Here is a 23,550-nt window from a genome sequence, read left to right on the forward strand (position 1 = left end):
CTCCAAGCATGAACCGGTCCAACCACCGCCACCAATTTGTGTCATGTGTCTCTCAAATGCAGAAGACATCTCAGCGGACAAGAAATATAACTTCTCTGTCATATAAATAGGGCTTAGAACGACGTATCAGTATTTACACAGAAGAGAGAACCTTACAGTTGATCCGTTTGTAAGAGAAAATTTACTCTCAAACGTCTTTGGATAATCATGTGAGAGTTTACACTGGCTAGACCTTACAGCGGCTCAATTTTCAGAAACATTCTCTCGGAACAGTAATCTCATTTCACACATGACAACCCACGCGGGAGGGAAACCTTACAGTTAGTCGGTTTGTAACAGAATGTTTTCACACACACATAACATGAAAGAGCATATGAGATCACATAAGGGAGACAAAACTCACAGCTGTTCAATCTACATTTGCCTTAAAAAATGCTCTCATTGCCCACACAAGAACTCACACGGGAGAGGAACCTTACAGCTAATTAATCTGTACCAAAACATTGACCTGAATAGAAGCCGTAAACGTCCATATGAGACGACACAGAGACAGACTAAACTTTGTGTCTTTAATGCTTGTCTTATTTCATATATCTTACTTTTATTATTGTGCATCGTTCTTTGTGGATTCTGGCGTTGTGGGCGGGTGCTGGTGCTGTAGGCGGAGTGCCGGCGCTGCGGGCGGGGTGTTGGCGCTGTAGGCGGAGTGCCGGCGCTGCGGGCGGGGTGTTGGCGCTGTGGGCGGGGTGCCGGCGCTGTGGGCAGGGTTTTAGCGCTGTGGGCGGGGTGTTGGCGCTGTGGGCGGGGTGCCGGCGCTGTGGGCGGGGTGTCGGCGCTGTGGGCGGGGTGCCGGACCTGTGGGCGGGGTGTTAGCGCTGTGGGCGGGGTGTTGGCGCTGTCGGCAGGGTGTTAGCGCTGTGGGGGGGTGTTGGCGCTGTGGGTGGGGTGCCGGCGCATGATTGGTTTTATACGGTATAACCAATCATGTTTAAATAAACTGTAGATTAAAGAAATGACTCCAATGTGTTTGTAAATCCTGGCGTATTAATTGGCGTATTACAAAGTTTTTCATGTGGATTTTAATCAAGTATTACATGTTCATAATTTCAATTGAATTTCATCATTTGAATTATTTTACTATGTGTATTTGATAAAACAAAAATAAGAATATTAAGCATCGGAACAGTTTTATTCATATTTAAAGTTAAATGAAGAGGAGAGAACCTACAACATAATCTAATCTTCTTTATCTGTCGGTCTGAAACATTTTTAAACAGAATGTTAAACAACCAAAACAACAGAAGTATGAAATGATTTGAATTTAGTTTCTAAATCTTTTCTAATAAACATTACATTTGGGGCCAAACTTATAAATATAATGAAAAGTCTTTTACTCTGAAGAAGCGGAAATAAGGGCGGGATTTAGCGCGGAAGTCGAACACGGCGGCGCTAAGCTAAAGCTAAAACTACAGCTAAAGCTACAGCTAAAAACAGTGTTTAAAATGTGTGAAAGGAGTTTGGCGCTGAGAGCTCTGGTGAACGCGCGTCTGACTGCGGCTGCGGAAGAGATCTTTGCGCTGGTTGAAAGAACAATAGCGGAGTATGAGGAGGAACTGTGTCGCTCCAAAGAGGAGAACCAGAGGAACCAGCAGCTCCTGGAGGAGGTTCTGAGCCCACAGCTCCGGCTTCACAGAGCAGAAGGTGAGTCTCAGATCATGGCACGTTTTTTTATCTTTTAGTTTTGTTAATTGGTACAAAGGGTTAAAAATATAAATCATATTCTAAAAGTACATTATTGGTCTTAAAAACGAAGTGTGCGAGAGGCTAACCCAGGCATGTTGTCACCTTCTACTGGACCATTCTCGGTAGTAATAAAAACACTACATTGGTTCAAAAGAGTAAACATTATTCAACAAAAGTACAAATAGGAAGACTGTAAAAACTTAAAGGAAGAACCAAGAAATGAATCAAAGCTACAGCCATTATAACCCTCTGACTGAAATATTTATTAACGCTTATTAATCAGTGCAAAGTGCCAATTATTCAGAGAAAAATGCAACTGTTGGAGAAACTGTGGCTCCAGGAGGCAAAACCACTATCACGTGTTTCTCACAAATACTGGACTGACTCTGTTTCAGGACTTTGTGTTTGGGCCTCAGGACTCTGTATTTGAACCTCGGGACTCTGTATTTGGGCCTCAGGACTCTGCCATGGACACAGTTTCCTCTGGCGCCTCCTGTGGCAGCGGCAAGACATAAAAACCTTACATACAGTTAAGCTGGTCCTGTGTCTCAGGAGGCTTCAGATCTGACCCTTCAGCCTCTGACCAGCACCAAACATTCACCACATTCACACAGAAGTGTCCATCAAACAAGTGGACTGGTCTGTTTTCCTTTTGGTTGGTGGGAGCAAATGATGAATCTAAAGTTATTAGTGATAAACATATTTCTCCTTCTCTCCTGCAGTTGCTCAGATCGACTGGTACAGTCCTGATCTTGTGAGTGAGGAAACCCTAGAGACTGCACAGATTAAAGAGGAACCAGAGGAACATTTGCTGAAACAGGAGGAAGAGCAGCTCCCAGAGTTCACTGCTGTGTGTGTGAAGAGTGAAGAGCAGTCCTCACTGCTTCAACAAAGACAAACTGAGCACAGAGAGTTGACACAGGGAGAGCTCTGTGGAGGAGCAGGAGCAGACATCAGCTTAGACCCACATGGACATTTACACTCACAGACTGAGGAACAAACTGACAATGATGAAGACTGGGAACCTCAAGCCAGCAGTTCAACTGCACAGATGGAGACAGAGGCTGATGGAGACCACTACAACCAAGTCCAGATAAAAGACACAAGTACAGCTGCACACAACTCAGGTCTATTCAGCAAATACAAGTGTGGAGCAGAGAGCAGAGCCAGTGTCACAGAGGGACACGGCTCAGGGACTGGAGCAGGAGGAGCATGCGGAGGAGGAGCAGAAGGAGGTGAAGGAGGAGGAGCAAGAGGAGGAGGAGGAGAGGGGGACAAGAAATATGAGTGCTCTGTTTGTCAGAAGAGATATACAGCTAAACAGAGCTTAGAAATACACACCAGAACTCACACAGGAGAGAGACCTTACAGTTGTAATGTTTGTAAGAAAACCTTTACTAGACGAACTTATTTGGATTATCACTTGAGAATACACACTGGAGAAAAACCTTTCAGCTGTTTGATCTGTCAGAAAACATTTGCCCAAAAAAGTAATCTCAACGAACACATCAAAACTCACACTGGCAAGCGACGAGCTCGACATTTTATACTCGAGTGGCCAGGCAGTGGGCGTAACTCCTGCCGCGGTGGCCAAAGGACCCAGGGGGGCTGGGGGGGCTACTCCCAGTAACATTGGGACCAAACACGTGGATTTTCCTGCTTTGTGATGGATTTTAGGATGTATTGTTTGTTCTACCGTTACAGTTCAAAACATAACGAAACTTTGAATGCATTTTATTATTTTGCTCATGAAACTTCTCTTTGGACATGAGTGCACTGTAAAAAAAAAACAACACACACTCAATTTTAAAGCATAAAAGGCAGACAACGCATCTCATAATCAACAGAAAATGAAGAGGGGTATGATAGACCCTTTAAAATGTCATTAGATTGTTCAAAAGTCCAGACTAGAGGAAAAATTAATAACGTTAAACCATATGTTTTCTATTATGAACTGACATAAAGTAGTGTTATGAAAAAGTATTGTTTTGTTGTTTGAGGGGGAAAACAAGTCTTTCCAATGTCGTGGTCATCCAATGAGAAGTACATCTACTTTCGCACAATCTGGTCAAAAACTTAAATACCTTTTGTTTTCCACTCCTTAAACCTCAGGCTTATGGTGTTTGGTGTAAACCTTTGGTCATAAAGCTTTACCAGTTTAAAATTTTAACATCTTTGTCTAGTTTGTATGTTCTGATCAGCTCCTTCCATGTTGTAAGCACAGATTTGAGCCCGAACACCCGGCACCACATTATTCTCCGTATAAGGCCTGTACAGGAACCCCCGGCACCACATTACTCTCAGTATGAGACCATTGAGCACAACATTCTGGATCACACCAGCAAAGCTCTCATTTCACCTGAAATAAAGTACACAAGGTAAACCCCGCCTCCTTTTACTTTTGATCATTGTAGAGTTTTAAATCAAATTGGAGGTTTCTTGTCATATAAATCTAGAGATAACTTTATTCCATCATCAAACAGTCTGGAACAGAGAGAGAAATCTGGACAAAACATACATTTTTATAGTTTCAATCCTTGTCAGTCACTTTCACAAGATCTTTATTGTTGAGAAAAGAGGAGTAAAGTTTATTTCTTTGATTGTTGATAGTTCTTTATGAAGAACCACACCTAAATATTTAATAGATTCTATTTGCCATTTAAATGGATACGTTTTTCTAAAGGTCAAAAGGGGGCGGCGCCAGTAGGAAATCATGAAGAAATCACTTTGGGTGTGGAAATGTCTGCCTACGTCAAATATAAGGGAACATCATCTGCAGCAGGCAATTTTATGTCCCATCGACTGAAACATTGTGTGTTGTTTTTGTTTCTCTAAAATATTGTACCAATGGCTCCAAGTATAAAGCAAACAGGAGGGGAGACCAAGCACAGCCCTATTCCACCCCTCTTTCCAGAGTCAGTGAGTCTGTCAGGGCAGCGATTGGTCAGTTTGAGGCGTGTTTTCACTTTGACATCTGGCAAAGGGACTAGCAATGCAAATGAGCTCTTATCGGCCTCGGGCACATTTGCATATATTTACATGGTTTGATGAGTAATGTGCAACGTCCCTTTTCAAACAAATATAACACTAGTCTGTCCCTCCCTTTCTTTAGGTTCTTGTCATGATGGTTTCTTTCCTCGTGGGAATCTGAGCTTTTTTAAGAGCCCATTTAAACGTTTTTAAAAGCAAAGGTGTGTCTTTTAGAGCTTTATACCACTCTGAGGTGAACCCATTGCTTAAATGGGTTTCTTGTAAGTATATAATGTATATTTGTTATTTTTCTTTGTTCATATTTTTGTTCACTTGATTGGGTTCAATATCTTTTTTAACAGTAAAAAATGCTACTTGTCATTTTTTCGATGCCATTGGGTTGAAGTTTTTTTTAATTTACCAATTTTTACTCTTGTTCGAACACGGCACACGAACACAAGAACTACAGAAACACGTGACGGAACAGACGAAAATATAACATGAAAAACACTGAACACACTGAAGCCAAAATGTGTCGTACAATCTGATATTCATTCAATTCATGCATTATTTTTCCCTGACAAAGTTTGGAGATGAAGGAACCCCACTGTCACCAAGCAACCAAACAACGTTTATTGTAAAACACAGAAATAATGTAGTATTTTTAGAAATGTATGAAGCATTTTCAGATTTACAGGCGAGACATTTTCACTTAATTTTACTCTGAAGGGGCGTGAATGTGGGCGGGACGTAGCGCGGAAGTCGGACACGGCGGCACTGAGCTAAAGCTGAAGCTAAAGTTGAAGCTAAAAGAAGTGTTTAAAATGTATGAAAGGAGTTTGGAGCTGAGAGCTCTGGTGAACGCGCGTCTGACTGCGGCTGCGGAAGAGATCTTTGCGCTGGTTGAAAGAACAATAGCGGAGTATGAGGAGGAACTGTGTCGCTCCAAAGAGGAGAACCAGAGGAACCAGCAGCTCCTGGAGGAGGTTCTGAGCCCACAGGTCCCGGGACACACGACAGAAGGTGCGTTCTTAGAGTCACACGTTCATGTTTTATCTCTTTTTATATGAATGTGCTTTGTGACAGTTCTGTGAGACACTGAATTGATCATTTTCCAGCGCGTAAGTGACAAAATATGAACAATACAAAGAATACTGATTGTGTATTTAATATAATTATGTATGAAAAAGACTACGGTGCACAAACTCCAAAATGAACATCCCAGTTGGTCCAAAGTGAAATTGAATTTCACTTTCCTCCAAACAATGGTCCAAAGTTGGTCAAATTCTTCAATTTTTTAGTTGTCATACATTTCTTTGTGACACATTTTCCCAACAGAATTCCCTCTGAAACGTGTGGTTTTGTGGTTCTCCAAAGAGATATTCATATGTTTTTCAGTCAAAATAAAACTATCCTTTCTTTCCCATTATTTTTAATGTAATTAGTGGGTTAAGTAGTCCATATTCTTAATACATTTATACAATTTAGACATTAAAGCCCTTGTGAAGCCCTCATTTAATTTTGAATAGATAGTTCAGTCAGTTATAGTGGTTGTTTCTCAGTTTCATTTCTTGGTTATAACAGAATCGTGAATCTGCTGCGGGGCATCTGAAGAGCACAAATGAGAACAAGACAGTTCAAAGTGCTTCACACAAAAGGAACATTAAAGTGACAGAAAGACACAAGACGTCAAAGAGAAGAGTCCAAATCAAATCCTTTCAGTCTCAGACACAGTGAAACGCGAGCATTTTCATCAACTCTTTCCTGTCAGGTCATTCATTTCGTCTTTTATGTTGTTTATTTCCTGTAGCATTTGATTCCCATTTGTGGCATGATTTACTTCCAGTAGTTTTAGTTTTTTTAAGTTTCCCTTTGTTTCTTTGTTTCGGGGGCTGTGTCTATGTGTGTATAATTTGTCCTCTCAAGACTGCTTTGGAAGCGTCCCAAAGGAGGCGAAGTCTCATATTCCTCCAGATAAGTCTTAATGTTTAAGTACATTTTATCCTTAAACAAAATGTCATTAGGCAGCTGCATTGAACCTCCAACTGTGTTTTTACATCTTTCCTCCTAATCTACAAATGTAGAACAGGATCTCTGAGGTCTGAGTGTCTAAATCTGCTTCAGAGATTTAGATCTGTCTTTATTGAGAAAGGAAAAGTAATCTCTTCTGTTATAGAGTGTATGTGGGTTATAAACATGTGACACTGGCTCCCCCTAGTGTTCATCTCCCTCCACATGTCATTATGAACATGTGACACTGGCGCCCCCTATAGTTCATCTCCCTCCACATGTCATTATAAACATGTGACACTGGCGCCCCCTAGTGTTCATCTCCCTCCACATGTCATTATGAACATGTGACACTGGCGCCCCCTAGTGTTCATCTCCCTCCACATGCCATTATAAACATGTGACACTGGCGCCCCCTAGTGTTCATCTCCTTCCACATGTCATTATAAACATGTGACACTGGCGCCCCCTAGTGTTCATCTCCCTCCACATGTCATTATAAACATGTGACACTGGCGCCCCCTAGTGTTCATCTCCCTCCACATGTCATTATGAACATGTGACACTGGCGCCCCCTAGTGTTCATCTCCCTCCACGTGTCATGAACATGTGACACTGGCGCCCCCTAGTGTTCATCTCCCTCCACGTGTCATTATAAACATGTGACACTGGCTCCCCCTAGTGTTCATCTCCCTCCACATGTCATTATGAACATGTGACACTGGCTCCCCCTAGTGTTCATCTCCCTCCACGTGTCATTATAAACATGTGACACTGGCTCCCCCTAGTGTTCATCTCCCTCCACATGTCATGAACATGTGACACTGGCGCCCCCTAGTGTTCATCTCCCTCCACATGTCATTATAAACATGTGACACTGGCGCCCCCTAGTGTTCATCTCCCTCCACATGTCATTATAAACATGTGACACTGGCGCCCCCTAGTGTTCATCTCCTCCACATGTCATTATAAACATGTGACACTGGCGCCCCCTAGTGTTCATCTCCCTCCACGTGTCATGAACATGTGACACTGGCGCCCCCTAGTGTTCATCTCCCTCCACGTGTCATTATAAACATGTGACACTGGCTCCCCCTAGTGTTCATCTCCCTCCACATGTCATTATGAACATGTGACACTGGCTCCCCCTAGTGTTCATCTCCCTCCACGTGTCATTATAAACATGTGACACTGGCTCCCCCTAGTGTTCATCTCCCTCCACATGTCATGAACATGTGACACTGGCGCCCCCTAGTGTTCATCTCCCTCCACATGTCATTATAAACATGTGACACTGGCGCCCCCTAGTGTTCATCTCCCTCCACATGTCATTATGAACATGTGACACTGGCGCCCCCTAGTGTTCATCTCCCTCCACATGTCATTATAAACATGTGACACTGGCGCCCCCTAGTGTTCATCTCCCTCCACGTGTCATGAACATGTGACACTGGCGCCCCCTAGTGTTCATCTCCCTCCACGTGTCATTATAAACATGTGACACTGGCTCCCCCTAGTGTTCATCTCCCTCCACATGTCATTATGAACATGTAACACTGGCTCCCCCTAGTGTTCATCTCCCTCCACGTGTCATTATAAACATGTGACACTGGCTCCCCCTAGTGTTCATCTCCCTCCACATGTCATGAACATGTGACACTGGCGCCCCCTAGTGTTCATCTCCCTCCACATGTCATTATAAAAATGTGACACTGGCGCCCCCTAGTGTTCATCTCCCTCCACATGTCATTATAAACATGTGACACTGGCGCCCCCTAGTGTTCATCTCCTCCACATGTCATTATAAACATGTGACACTGGCGCCCCCTAGTGTTCATCTCCCTCCACATGTCATTATGAACATGTGACACTGGCGCCCCCTAGTGTTCATCTCCCTCCACGTGTCATGAACATGTGACACTGGCGCCCCCTAGTGTTCATCTCCCTCCACATGTCATTATGAACATGTGACACTGGCTCCCCCTAGTGTTCATCTCCCTCCACATGTCATTATGAACATGTGACACTGGCTCCCCCTAGTGTTCATCTCCCTCCACGTGTCATTATAAACATGTGACACTGGCTCCCCCTAGTGTTCATCTCCCTCCACATGTCATTATGAACATGTGACACTGGCGCCCCCTAGTGTTCATCTCCCTCCACGTGTCATGAACATGTGACACTGGCGCCCCCTAGTGTTCATCTCCCTCCACGTGTCATTATAAACATGTGACACTGGCGCCCTCTAGTGTTCATCTCCCTCCACATGTCATTATGAACATGTGACACTGGCGCCCCCTAGTGTTCATCTCCCTCCACGTGTCATGAACATGTGACACTGGCGCCCCCTAGTGTTCATCTCCCTCCACGTGTCATTATAAACATGTGACACTGGCTCCCCCTAGTGTTCATCTCCCTCCACATGTCATTATGAACATGTGACACTGGCGCCCCCTATAGTTCATCTCCCGCCACATGTCATTATAAACATGTGACACTGGCGCCCCCTAGTGTTCATCTCCCTCCACATATCATTATGAACATGTGACACTGGCGCCCCCTAGTGTTCATCTCCCTCCACATGCCATTATAAACATGTGACACTGGCGCCCCCTAGTGTTCATCTCCTTCCACATGTCATTATAAACATGTGACACTGGCGCCCCCTAGTGTTCATCTCCCTCCACATGTCATTATAAACATGTGACACTGGCGCCCCCTAGTGTTCATCTCCCTCCACATGTCATTATGAACATGTGACACTGGCGCCCCCTAGTGTTCATCTCCCTCCACGTGTCATGAACATGTGACACTGGCGCCCCCTAGTGTTCATCTCCCTCCACGTGTCATTATAAACATGTGACACTGGCTCCCCCTAGTGTTCATCTCCCTCCACATGTCATTATGAACATGTGACACTGGCTCCCCCTAGTGTTCATCTCCCTCCACGTGTCATTATAAACATGTCACACTGGCTCCCCCTAGTGTTCATCTCCCTCCACATGTCATGAACATGTGACACTGGCGCCCCCTAGTGTTCATCTCCCTCCACATGTCATTATAAACATGTGACACTGGCGCCCCCTAGTGTTCATCTCCCTCCACATGTCATTATAAACATGTGACACTGGCGCCCCCTAGTGTTCATCTCCTCCACATGTCATTATAAACATGTGACACTGGCGCCCCCTAGTGTTCATCTCCCTCCACGTGTCATGAACATGTGACACTGGCGCCCCCTAGTGTTCATCTCCCTCCACGTGTCATTATAAACATGTGACACTGGCTCCCCCTAGTGTTCATCTCCCTCCACATGTCATTATGAACATGTGACACTGGCTCCCCCTAGTGTTCATCTCCCTCCACGTGTCATTATAAACATGTGACACTGGCTCCCCCTAGTGTTCATCTCCCTCCACATGTCATGAACATGTGACACTGGCGCCCCCTAGTGTTCATCTCCCTCCACATGTCATTATAAACATGTGACACTGGCGCCCCCTAGTGTTCATCTCCCTCCACATGTCATTATGAACATGTGACACTGGCGCCCCCTAGTGTTCATCTCCCTCCACATGTCATTATAAACATGTGACACTGGCGCCCCCTAGTGTTCATCTCCCTCCACATGCCATTATAAACATGTGACACTGGCGCCCCCTAGTGTTCATCTCCTTCCACATGTCATTATAAACATGTGACACTGGCGCCCCCTAGTGTTCATCTCCCTCCACATGTCATTATAAACATGTGACACTGGCGCCCCCTAGTGTTCATCTCCCTCCACATGTCATTATGAACATGTGACACTGGCGCCCCCTAGTGTTCATCTCCCTCCACGTGTCATGAACATGTGACACTGGCGCCCCCTAGTGTTCATCTCCCTCCACGTGTCATTATAAACATGTGACACTGGCTCCCCCTAGTGTTCATCTCCCTCCACATGTCATTATGAACATGTGACACTGGCTCCCCCTAGTGTTCATCTCCCTCCACGTGTCATTATAAACATGTGACACTGGCTCCCCCTAGTGTTCATCTCCGCCTGCGTTCTCAAATCGCCGAAAAATCGTCCATACCGCCTTTAAATAAATCACATTTTTGATCGTTTGATTGGGTTCAATATGCCATTAACATTAAAGAAGCTACTTGCAACTTTTTCCATGTATTCTATTTATTATACTATTTATTTATTATACTCTTATTAGTTTAACAATGCTATGGAACTCTGGTCGAAATACAAATACAAGAACTACAACATGGAAAACAAAAGGGTTCATACCAAAAACATGTGCTGAACCCAGAACCCAGGCAAGTCCATTCCTAATAAAGGGCCCCGAACGCCTTCCTGCCCAGTCCCAGGACCAAACCTTTCCAAGAACTGGACACTCCACCGGCCCTGACCGCTATGCTTCTCCACCCTCTGAATACATTTATCCAATCTCCCACATTTAGAGTGTGTGTGTCTCTGTGTATGTCTGTCTGTGTGCCGTATTTGTGTAAATACCATAACTTGGCAATACAAATGGACAAGAAATATTCATAGTTTCTCCACTTAAAATATAATTATTTAAGAGACTTTCATTGTATCTGACATATTCTTACATTTACATAGTGATAAAAGACCGTAAACTGTCCCTGACGCACAGATCCTGGAGACATGATCACCTTCTCAGCAGAGGGCGCTGTAGTCTCTGTTTGTCCCTGGCTGTGGCTCCAGCGTACCACACGGTGATGGAGGAGGTGATGGTTTAGATTAGATTAGTTTATTTGTCTTTTTTTATGTCTTATGGCCAGGGCTTGGACAGGATGGACGGCGTCCTCCTCCTTCTCGTTTGTGGGTCCTCTTCCAGTGGACGCTCCATTTGATGGATCCAAATCTGCACAGTTGATTTATTAATGATGGATTTGTTGAATGGTCACAGCGCTCTTTGGTGTTGATTAAAATGTTGATTGTAGATAAACTTTGGACATGAAAATTGCAAAAAAGTAGTGCTGCAGTAGAAACTGCAGAAATACAAACAATCGACTTCCACTTGATCTCCTGAGTTAAAGTGGAAGCGAAAGGAGTCTACGGCGGTGAGGGGGGACGGTCCTGTGAAAGTAACTGCTCATCAAAACTGATTGTTCCATATTTCTCCTTCTCTCTTGCAGGTGTTCGGAAGGACACGTTCAGTCCTGAGCCATGTGTGAGGGCGGAAACTCCAGAGACAGCACAGATTAAAGAGGAACCAGAGGAACATTTGCTGAAACAGGAGGAAGAGCAGCTCCCAGAGTTCACTGCTGTGTGTGTGAAGAGTGAAGAGCAGTCCTCACTGCTTCAACAAAGACAAACTGAGCACAGAGAGTTGACACAGGGAGAGCACTGTGGAGGAGCAGGAGCAGACATCAGCTTAGACCCACATGGACATTTACACTCACAGACTGAGGAACAAACTGACAATGATGAAGACTGGGAACCTCCAGCCAGCAGTTCAACGGCACAGATGGAGACAGAGGCTGATGGAGACCACTACAACCAAGTCCAGATAAAAGACACAAGTACAGCTGCACACAACTCAGGTCTATTCAGCAAATACAAGTGTGGAGCAGAAAGCAGAGCCACTGTCACAGAGGGACACGGCTCAGGGACTGGAGCAGGAGCAAGAGGAGGAGGAGGAGCAGCAGCAGGAGGAGGAGCAAGAGGAGGAGTAGGAGATGGGGACAAGAAATATGAGTGCTCTGTTTGTCAGAATAAATTTAAGTCTAAACGGAATTTAAAAAGACACAACAGAATTCACACTGGAGAGAGACCTTACAGCTGTTTTGTTTGTAATAAAACATTTACTCAACAAAATTCTTTGGATTATCATGTGAGAGTTCACACAGGAGAGAAGCCATACAGTTGCTCAGTTTGTAACAAAACATTCTCTCAGAATAGTAATCTCAACACACATATGAAAACCCACACAGGAGAGAAACCTTACAGTTGCTTGATTTGTACCAAAACCTTTGCCCTCACACAACACTTGCAAGTCCATATGAGACATCACACTGGGGAGAGACCTTACAGCTGCTTGATCTGTCAGAGAACATTTACTCATAAATCTTCTTTAAATGTCCACATGAGAAAAGGCCGACACAGACTGTGACTTTGACATAAACTGAACAAGAACCTTCAGCTTGAGTTCTACAGAGGACCTGTGTCTAGAACCAGGCCCTTCAGCTCGAGTTCTACAGAAGAACCGTGTCAAGATCTAGGCCCTTCACCAAGAGTTCTACAGAGGAACCGTGTCAAGAACTAGGCCCTTCAGCTCGAGTTCTACAGAAGAACCGTGTCAAGAACCAGGCCCTTCACCACGACCGGACCAGAAGAACCTTTGTTTGCACAGTCTGACCAACACCTGAAGGAACCTCAAGAAAACAAACTAATTACCCTGACAATTTTAGCTTTTATCTTCATCATTTCCTTTCTTTTTATGGTCTTCACATTGTCGTGAGATCAACCTTCACAATCGACTGTTTTGTATCGATGATGTGCTTTTCCTCTTTTTAAATAAGAGACTAAGAGAAACCAAACCCTAAAAAAAACATAATCAAACATAATCCAAAGCACATGAACTTTCTACCATCATGACTGTTTAACTGTATTTAACTGTCCTGAAGTAAACTGCATATTTATAACGTAGAACGGATCCTTTTATTTTGCAGCTGGTGAATTTGGATTTGAATAGTTTGTCTTTCGTGTGGTGACGGATCTGTTTTGTGTCCAGGGATTGAGAGAGAAAGTATCTGATAAAGTGTGTTCTTGTCTTCATATTTTCATCATGTTTGGGAATTTCTTATGGCCTGTACTTTAGTGTGACTTGTACTTGTACTCGAGTGTGACTTGTACTTGTACTCGAGTGAGACTTGTACTCGAGTGAGACTTGTACTTGTACTCGAGTGTGACTTGTACTTGTACTCGAGTGCCGGGCCCGTACCTGTACTCGAGTGCCGGACCCGTACCTGTACTCGAGTGCCGGGCCCGTACCTGTACTCGAGTGCCGGGCCCGTACCTGTACTCGAGTGCCGGGCCCGTACCTGTACTCGAGTGCCGGGCCCATACCTGCTGGACCCGTACCTGTACTCGAGTGCCGGACCCGTACCTGTACTCGAGTGCCGGACCCGTACCTGTACTCGAGTGCCGGGCCCGTACCTGTACTCGAGTGCCGGGCCCGTACCTGTACTCGAGTGCCGGGCCCATACCTGCCGGACCCATACCTGTACTCGAGTGCCGGGCCCGTACCTGTACTCGAGTGCCGGGCCCGTACCTGTACTCGAGTGCCGGGCCCATACCTGCCGGACCCATACCTGTACTCGAGTGCCGGACCCGTACCTGGTGCCGGACCCGTACCTGTACTCGAGTGCCGGACCCGTACCTGTACTCGAGTGCCGGACCTTGACCGTTTGGACATCTGGTCAGATGATTTTCAGTGTCAGAAATGATTTCACACGAAGTGTGTCCCAAGCAGTAACGCCATAAAGTGTGGATTATTCAAAATATGTGAATAATATAAAAAAGGATTTTTGAGCCATGTTTTAGTTCATATTAGTAAGTTCATGAGTTATATTTCCTGCCACGAGGGAAACCCACAGTTACCAAGGGAACAGAGGTCAATGCATAATGTGATGATATCTCCTACAGGTGAGTGGTTTCAGTCTGTGTTTTATGTATTAAACATCTCGGAGTTTAAATGATGTATAACATCATCATGCTTAGAATAGTTCTTAAAATATTCCCCCTAAAACTCTACAATCCAACCATATAAGACGTCTTAAAGGTTAAATGTATTTTATGCTGAAGGGACGGAAATGTGGGCGGGATTTAGAGCGAAAGTCCGGCACAGCGGCGCCGAGCTAAAGCTAAAGCTAAAGCTAAAGCCTGTGTTTAAAATGTGTGAAAGGAGTTTGGCGCTGAGAGCTCTGGTGAACGCGCGTCTGACTGCGGCTGCGGAAGAGATCTTTGCGCTGGTTGAAAGAACAATAGCGGAGTATGAGGAGGAACTGTGTCGCTCCAAAGAGGAGAACCAGAGGAACCAGCAGCTCCTGGACTCGGTTCTGAGCCTCAGAGCAGTAGGCACGTTTGCACGTTTTTATCTCTTAGTTTTGTGAAATGCCACAAAGACAGAGACAGAGAGAGAGACACACATGAGAAAACATTTCAAAAGTGTCAGATTTACAATTGATTTTCACCATCAGAAAGGTCACGGTGACCAGAGTGTAATAGTTATAAAATAAGTCAATTATCCCAAGAAACAAGGGCAGCTCAGCTTTTAAGAGTGTCAAAATGAGGCAAAGTGTCACATTTCAGTCATAAAGCACTGACCACTGTCCAGTACTGACCACTGCTGGACAGTCAGTGCTGCTGCTGTCACCTGTGTGTACACAAACACCACGTGTCCAGTCAGTGTTACTGGACTCATGCTTCTGTCCACATGTTATTTTACTTTTATCTGATGTCAAAAACCTATTGAAGCCATAAAACACATACTTGTCCCTAATCACTTTTCATGAGGTTTGTTGCCTTAGACACAAATCTTCTCTAGTTTATGGTTCATTAACAAACATTAGATTAACAAATGATCAAAACCTCTTTTATATCGCCGTGAATTATCATAAGAAGGTCACGTGGGCCTGGCTTAGGTGGTGATTGACAGTTGGAGAAGAAGTTCGATCGATGGTTTTGGTTTGTGTCGCGAGACGAGACGTTTCTGTAAAAGTCAAACACAGTCCAGCTTAAGACGGTCACAGGTCGTTCAGCTTAAGACGGTCACAGGTCGTTCAGCTTAAGACGGTCACAGGTCGTTGTGGCTTGTGTCGTTGCGCTCGCTTCAGCTATTAAATAAAACCGTTTAGTTTTTTTATTTTATGCAAGAACTCAAAAGGACATGTATGAGACACAAATGAAAATGAATATTAAGGTGGCATTTATGAGCGCGGCTTGGGCTGGTTTATTACGTCTGACCAGCTGTAGGTCAAAAATAATGAATTGTTGGAAGAAGAACTATTCATATTTTTGGAAATGATTATTAGTTATTAAAAAAACACTTTCTTATTAAAGACAAAAGACGATAAAATGTGTTTGCTGCAGCGTCCAATACAACGTTTGTAAAGCCGAACGGCACAATACACACGTGTGCCAGTTTTTGGTTGTTCCAAATTCACACTTTCTCCGGTTTTCTAATTCCACACAAACACGACGTTGGTCACCTGACTTCACCTGACACGCCCACTTCAGCTTCAGCCACTTTCTTCATTTTGCCCATCACTCATGGCACTAGAAACACGCCCAATACTTTGTCTGTGCGACTGGAACCGTTTATCAACACTGACGCTAACTTTTGAATTTTTAAAAGAAATTATCAATTTGATTAACACATTTTCTCCAGGATGTTTGGGCCGTGAGCTTTATTAGAGCAGCGTTAAATGAGGACGAGAGAGAGAAAGTTGTCCAGAAGCTGTCACATGAAGCGTGACATTAGCACATTCCACTCGACCACTGAGCCACACAAATGTATGTTTGATTAGATACTGTAGTGACACGTTATTGGCTGTTGAACGCTGCTCAGGGACCAGGTCATTTACTGTGGGTAATGAAAAATATACCTCACAAACAACTGTGAAAGTCCATTTATATCAAACAGCAGAGATGGAGTTGTTTACATTGGTGGAAGATTGTCTTTGGGCTTGTTAAGTTTAAGCTGGTCCTGTGTCTCAGGAGGCTTCAGATCTGATCCTTCGGCCTCTGACCAGCACCAAACATTCACCACATTCACACAGAAGTGTCCGCCAAACAAGTGGACTGGTCTGTTTTCCTTTTAGTTGGTGGGAGCAAATGATTCATCTAAAGTTATTGTGATAAATATATTTCTCCTTCTCTCCTGCAGGTGTTCAGACCAACTGGTGCAGTCCTGATCCTGTGAATGAGGAAACTCCAGAGACTGCACAGATTAAAGAGGAACCAGAGGAACATTTGCTGAATCAGGAGGAAGAGCAGCTCCCAGAGTTCACTGCTGTGTGTGTGAAGAGTGAAGAGCAGTCCTCACTGCTTCAACAAAGACAAACTGAGCACAGAGAGTTGACACAGGGAGAGCTCTGTGGAGGAGCAGGAGCAGACATCAGCTTAGACCCACATGGACATTTACACTCACAGACTGAGGAACAAACTGACAATGATGAAGACTGGGAACCTCCAGCCAGCAGTTCAACTGCACAGATGGAGACAGAGGCTGATGGAGACCACTACAACCGAGTCCAGATAAAAGACACAAGTACAGCTGCACACAACTCAAGTCTATTCAGCAAATACAAGTGTGGAGCAGAAAGCAGAGCCACTGTCACAGAGGGACACGGCTCAGGGACTGGAGCAGGAGGAGGAGCAGCAGGAGCAGGGGACAAGCAATATGAGTGCTTTGTTTGTCAGAAGAGATTTTCAGTCAAACAGAGCCTAAAAACACACATGAGAATTCACACAGGAGATAAACCTTACAGTTGTTCATTTTGTAAGAAAAGATTTACTCAACAAACTTCTTTAGATTATCATGTGCGAGCTCACACAGGGGAAAGACCTTACAGCTGCTCAGTTTGTAATAAAGCATTTGTCGTCAAAAGTAATCTCAACGTCCATATGAGAATCCACACTGCAGAGAAACGTTTCAGCTGTGACATCTGTACAAAAACATTCATCCTCAAGTGTAATCTCAAGACACACATGAGAACTCACACAGGAGAGAGACCTCACAGTTGTTCAGTTTGTAAAAAAACATTTACTCAAAGGTGTAATCTCAAAACTCACATGAAAGTTCACAAGGGTGAGACCTTACAGCTGTTTAATCCGTAAGAAACCATTTACTCAAAAAGACTCTTTCAGGATGACGCTGGAGGAGACACAGCCCAACACGCTCCTCCCCACAGGCCCCTCCCCACAGGCTCCTCCCCACAGGCTCCTCCCCAGCTCGGATCAGGAATCTTTGATTTATCTTTGACTCCACCCTTTCCTTCAAACTCTGCAGTTGTCACATAACTAACACTGCTTTTTTCCATCACCTGCCTCCGTCCCACCTCTGTCAAGCTTCTGCCCTGCCTCCGTCCCACCTCCGCCCCGCTCTGTCCCGCCTCTGCTCCGCCCCGCTTCCGCCCCTCCCTCTCCAACTCTTCTGTGGAAACCCTCATTTAAGTCTTCATCTCTTAGAGACTCGACTATTGCAATAACCTTCTTTATGGACGGCCTTCAGCTGTCGAAATCACCAACATGCTTAGAATTCTGCAGACCGACTCCTCGTGCACACCTCCTCCTGGAGCCTCACTGACTTCCTCCTCACTGACCTCCTCCTCTCCTCCTCCATCCTCACTGACCTCCTCCTCCAGCCTCACTGACCTCCTCCATCCCACTGACCTCCTCCTCCAGCCTCACTGACCTCCTCCTCCATCCTCACAGACCTCCTCCTCCAGCCTCACTGACCTCCTCCTCCATCCTCACAGACCTCCTCCTCCAGCCTCTCTGACCTCCTCCTCCATCCTCACTGACCTCCTCCTCCAGCCTCACTGACCTCCTCCTCCAGCCTCACCGACCTCCTCCTCCTCCTCCAGCCTCATTGACCTCCTCCTCCAGCCTCACTGATCTCCTCCTCCTCCAGCCTCATTGACCTCCTCCTCCAGCCTCACTGATCTCCTCCTCCTCCAGCCTCATTGACCTCCAGCCTCACTGACCTCCTCCAGCCTCATTGACCTCCTCCTTCCTCACTGACCTCCTCCAGCCTCACTGACCTCCTCCTCCAGTCTCAATGACCTCCTCCTTCCTCACTGACCTCCTTTTTACTGTAAGAAATAAGATTTTTCGAAAAATATTTTTTAATCATAATCAAAATAATCTTGAACAAATATAATTTTAAGAGTAAGTAATAAATAGTAGTTTTGTAGTAATGTTTTTGAAGTAAACGGCGTCTGAAAAGCCTGAAATCGACGATCAAATGTACTTTAAGTTTATAACACATTGTTTAAACAGAATCGTAAAATAAACCATTAAACTCTGAAATATAAAACTGTAATAATGTCATGTATAAATGACGAAAGAATGTTTTACAGAAAACTCTAAAGCTCATCTCAAACTGAGAGTTTTGAGTCCAAGGACGGACACGAGGACACGAGGAGGGACGGACACGCGAGGACACGAGCGGGGGTGACACGAGGAGAGACGGACACATGGACGAAACTGCTTTCTCATTAAAAAGACTGAACCTGCAACGATTTTAAAATATATATAGTTGTATTTATACTCTAAAACAGACTAGTATTTTTTTATTTTTGTTTTAACATAATAAATGCTTTATAAATATGCTTTAAATTGACGTTTTCAGTCACATATTTCCACCTTTATTTGTCTGTTGGATGTGTTGAAAAAGCCTTTATGTAAAACAATTCAACTGATTGTTTGACCGGTTCATTAATGACAAAAATAATCACTGACCAGTAAAACAAGATGGCTAAAAATGGGAAAGGAAAGTATTTTACTTTGAAGGGGCGGGATTTAGAGCGGAAGTCTTGTTTTCTGCGGAAGTCGGACACGGCAGCGCTAAGCTAAAGCTAAAGCTAAAGCTAAAGCTAAAAACAGTGTTTAAAATGTGTGAAAGGAGTTTGGCGCTGAGAGCTCTGGTGAACGCGCGTCTGACTGCGGCTGCGGAAGAGATCTTTGCGCTGGTTGAAAGAACAATAGCGGAGTATGAGGAGGAACTGTGTCGCTCCAAAGAGGAGAACCAGAGGAACCAGCAGCTCCTGGAGGAGGTTCTGAGCCTCAGAGCAGAAGGTGAGTCTCAGATCCAGATGTTGAGAAATGATTCCGAGCAGCGCGAGACCCAAACGTGACCAATGCATTTCCCTGTGGCGCGTGGGAATGTTTTTAAGGTAAAGCACTTTGTGTCACAGTCTGTGAATGAAAAGTGCTTTATACATAAAGTGTGATTGATCTAAAGCTCATGTTCTACCATAAAAATGTGAACGAACATATGTTTATGAGGAGGTCATAAATAGTAGTTAATAGTTTCATGTTTGTGACGTAAACAGAAGAATGGTCCATGTTGTGTTAGTGAAACACAAACACAGTTTAATTCTGCGTCAAATACAAACCAGTGTTTTGAGCTGAATATTCATGTTGTGTTCTGTTTAGTTATATTTGTCCTTTTTGTTACTTTGCTTAAGTTTGTCCTTTTTGGTTTCTCTTTAAAGTGTAATTTCTCCCCCTTGTTTTAATTTTGGGTTAGTTTTTAAAAAACAATCCAAACCCCTTTGTTTTGTATTATTTAAATAATTTTGAGCCTTTGTTAAATTATCTTTTGTCCTAACTTAAAATTTTACACAAGTGTTGTCCTTATGATTGATCCACGACATGAACCAGTGTTGGGAAAGTTCACTTTCTACATGAACTAGTTCAGTTCATAGTTCATAATTAAAAATTTTGACCTAAATTCACAGCTCCAAAAAATGAACTAGTTCAGTTCTTTTTTTCAATATTATTATATTATAGATGTGCTATAATTGTTCTAAAATTATTTCCACAACCCATATACAACCACAGGCAACAATTATTGTATTAGTTTAATGCTGAAACTATGTGTCAGATTTCATCTTCATATCCAATTTTGAATCCTTACCCAACCACACTAGTAGCACCAGCAGCAGCAGCAGCAGCAGCAGCTGCAGTAGTAGTTGCAGCTTTCAATCCCACAGTATATTCTCAAAAACATGAGGGAAAAGTTGCTGGGCAAAGTTTGCACAGAAATGTTAGATTGTTCCCATCCTCACCGACCTTATCATAAAACTCGTGTAACTGGTCGTAGGGCGACTCCTGCTGCTCTGTTGCTGTCGCGTCCATGCTGCTTTTTGTTTTGATGCGCATGCTCAGTGTGGTGCGACATGCGAAATCTCTATCTGCGCTATCGGCCTCTACAACTTCGGAGCGCCCACACTTGCCAGGCTCTGATTGGGCAACATAACGATGTGTTTTTCTAGAAATCTGACACATTATTGAACGAAATTTAAAAAGAATGAACATGCCGTTCACAGACACCAGAATGAATGCGTTCACAGTATCGTTCGTCTGCAGTAATCCAGTGCGTTCAGTTCACGTGTGAACGTGTTGTAATGGCAAAAATAAGGCAAGGAGGCGAGTTGCTTTGTCTCAATGTTAAGGTGATTTAATCAGGCGTTTCTCTCTCTCTCTGGTACATTACATGATCAGAATCTCCCCCTTGTCCCATGTCCTCCTTATTTATATACCTCAGTCACATGACCCCACACACGGAAAGTTACCGGTCAGACAGGTAGCGCGGGTGCAAAGGGACCAAAGAACCAGGGGTTTCGGGAGACAGTGGATAACATTTGCATTGATTCAATTTACATGTCTTGCTCTTTGTCCTTGTGTGAAACCAAACGGGGCCTGGCCTGGGACATGTAAATCTTCAGGCAGGGAGGGGTTGTGTCCAGCTGTGTGTTTAGAACTAAAAGTTAAAAAGCAAAGGGCCAGATTATATTTTTCCACAACAGTGTTCAGGCACAACACAAATGTGCAGCCTTTTACTGTATTACAAAGAATATAATGTTTATGTCAGAAGTGTCCTGCCAGTGATTAATTATAGCAACAACAACAGTCGAATTTATTATATACAATTGTTATACATATTTCTCCTTCTCTCCTGCAGGTGTTCAGACCGACTGGTGCAGTCCTGATCTTATGAGTGAGGAAACTCCAGAGCCTGCACAGATTAAGGAGGAACCAGAGGAACATTTGCTGAAACAGGAGGAAGAGCAGCTCCCAGAGTTCACTGCTGTGTGTGTGAAGAGTGAAGAGCAGTCCTCACTGCTTCAACAAAGACAAACTGAGCACAGAGAGTTGACACAGGGAGAGCTCTGTGGAGGAGCAGGAGCAGACATCAGCTTAGACCCACATGGACATTTACACTCACAGACTGAGGAGCAAACTGACAATGATGAAGACTGGGAACCTCCAGCCAGCAGTTCAACTGCACAGATGGAGACAGAGGCTGATGGAGACCACTACAACCAAGTCCAGATAAAAGACACAAGTACAGCTGCACACAACTCAGGTCTATTCAGCAAATACAAGTGTGGAGCAGAGAACAGAGCCACTGTCACAGAGGGACACGGCTCAGGTACCGAAGGAGGACAAGGAGGAGCAGGAGGAGGAGCAGGGGACAAGCAACATGAGTGCTTTCTTTGTCAGAAGAGATTTAAGACTAAACAGAAGTTAGAAAGACACTTCAGAACTCACACAGGAGAAAGACCTTACAGCTGTCCAGCTTGTAACAAAAGTTTTGCCCGATCAGACCATCTGAAAATCCACATGAGACATCACACAGGAGAGAAACCTTACAGCTGTTTGATATGTAACAAAACATTTAGTCAACAAACCTCTTTGGATTATCACGTGAGGGTTCACACAGGGGAAAGACCTTACAGCTGTCCAGTTTGTAACAAAACATTTGCCCAAAACAGTACTCTCAATTCACATATGAGACGCCACACTGGAGAGAGACCTTACAGCTGTTTGATATGCAGGAAAACATTTACTCAAAAAACATCCCTAAACGTCCACCTGAGGAATCACACACATAGACTCTAACTGCACGGAGTTTGCATGTTCTCCTCGTGTCTGGGTGCATTTCTTCCATCAACACAACATGTTCAACCAGTCAAATCCTCCCGAGTCCTGGCCGGGCCGAGCCCGAGACCTGGCCGGGCCGAGCCCGAGACCTGGCCGGGCCGAGCCCGAGACCTGGCGCTGCTCCTGAGGGCCACATATAAAGTGTATCTCAACCTTAGCGTAAACTGAACAGGAACCTTCAGCACGGGTTCCACAGAGGAACCCTGTCAAGAACCACAGCACCGGATAAGAAGAACCTTTGTCTGCTGACTCTGGGGCCAACGCCCGAAGAAACGCCAAGAAAACAACTAAATCACACTGAGAATCCGTAACATCAGGAATTTGAATCTTTAAAAACTAACAACAACTCACAAACTTCTGATCTTTTTAAATCTTATTGCATGTTTTAGAACCAGGATGAGTGGTACATTACTGCGTTCACGCCACAGAGGAACCTTACAGTTGATCAGTGTGTAATAAAACAGAAAGAGCGTTGACATTGTTTATTTACAGAACTGATGGAGTTTTTGTTCAGGGTTTAGTTTGTTCTTCTGCTGTCGTGTCCTTTCCGGTTGTGGGACAAATAAAGGTTCTCGTCTCGCCACAGTCTCACTTGTGTCACTCATTTACTCGTGTCAATACGTAAGAAAAGAGAAAAGTATTTATTTGTTCAGGGACAAAAGCACAAACATGTGAACATCATGATAACGACACGTGCCAGGTTTGAGCAGGTTCATGTCATTACAAAGAATTCAAAACCAATCAAACTTTATTCGTAGACGACTTTACGACAACCCAGAGAAGACAAAGTGCTTTACATCAGAAAACACCACAAGGAAACACTTTATGACTGATTTAAAACATATATTTATATTAATTGCAAACAAATTTCAAACAAATCAGGAACAAGAGTTGTGCAGAGGCGTCATTTCTGTTTGTGCCTCGATGACAGACGCTTTTTTATTAACTCCACGATCAACTAGGCCGTCTTTGATAAACGTGCCCAACAATCTCTTTAAACTGTAAATAATTGGTGATTGAAGAGCGGCGCTGCAGACGAGGGAGAGAAGCCAAACATTGTACTCGAGTAAGAGTCAAGTTACTTAGCTCCATTAAGACTTTGACACTTGCAGTGTGGGGGGCCCCAGGGC

General features: G+C 44.2%; 4 protein-coding genes and 1 long non-coding RNA gene across 5 annotated transcripts in view; 4 read left to right on the forward strand and 1 right to left on the reverse strand.

Moving 5' to 3' along the window:
- Nucleotides 1-23,550, forward strand: part of LOC140353401 (uncharacterized) — a 110,701-nt gene that overhangs the window by 80,607 nt on the left and 6,544 nt on the right. The gene's annotated exons all lie outside the window — the stretch shown is intronic.
- On the forward strand, nucleotides 1,489-12,879 carry LOC140354359 (uncharacterized). The gene is made up of 4 exons (XM_072439332.1): nucleotides 1,489-1,664; nucleotides 2,507-3,369; nucleotides 5,549-5,683; nucleotides 11,918-12,879. The coding sequence occupies exons 1-4, from the start codon at nucleotides 1,503-1,505 to the stop codon at nucleotides 12,852-12,854; spliced, it is 2,097 nt and encodes a 698-aa protein (XP_072295433.1). The 5' UTR covers nucleotides 1,489-1,502; the 3' UTR covers nucleotides 12,855-12,879.
- On the forward strand, nucleotides 14,638-17,584 carry LOC140354360 (uncharacterized). The gene is made up of 3 exons (XM_072439334.1): nucleotides 14,638-14,833; nucleotides 16,463-16,549; nucleotides 16,632-17,584. Exons 1-3 carry the CDS (start codon nucleotides 14,638-14,640, stop codon nucleotides 17,582-17,584), a joined length of 1,236 nt encoding a protein of 411 aa, XP_072295435.1.
- Nucleotides 18,176-18,527, reverse strand: LOC140353406 (uncharacterized). Its single transcript, XR_011925922.1, has 2 exons — nucleotides 18,438-18,527; nucleotides 18,176-18,321 (listed from the first exon to the last, which is right to left on the reverse strand). It is a non-coding gene; the product is annotated as an uncharacterized lncRNA (long non-coding RNA).
- On the forward strand, nucleotides 21,444-22,886 carry LOC140353399 (uncharacterized). Its single transcript, XM_072437949.1, has one exon. It carries the CDS (start codon nucleotides 21,470-21,472, stop codon nucleotides 22,376-22,378), a length of 909 nt encoding a protein of 302 aa, XP_072294050.1. The 5' UTR covers nucleotides 21,444-21,469; the 3' UTR covers nucleotides 22,379-22,886.

Source organism: Eucyclogobius newberryi, unplaced genomic scaffold (assembly GCF_026437365.1).
Source record: "Eucyclogobius newberryi isolate DKJ021-1_F unplaced genomic scaffold, fEucNew1.0.hap1 SCAF_9, whole genome shotgun sequence".
NCBI lineage: Eukaryota > Metazoa > Chordata > Actinopteri > Gobiiformes > Gobiidae > Eucyclogobius > Eucyclogobius newberryi.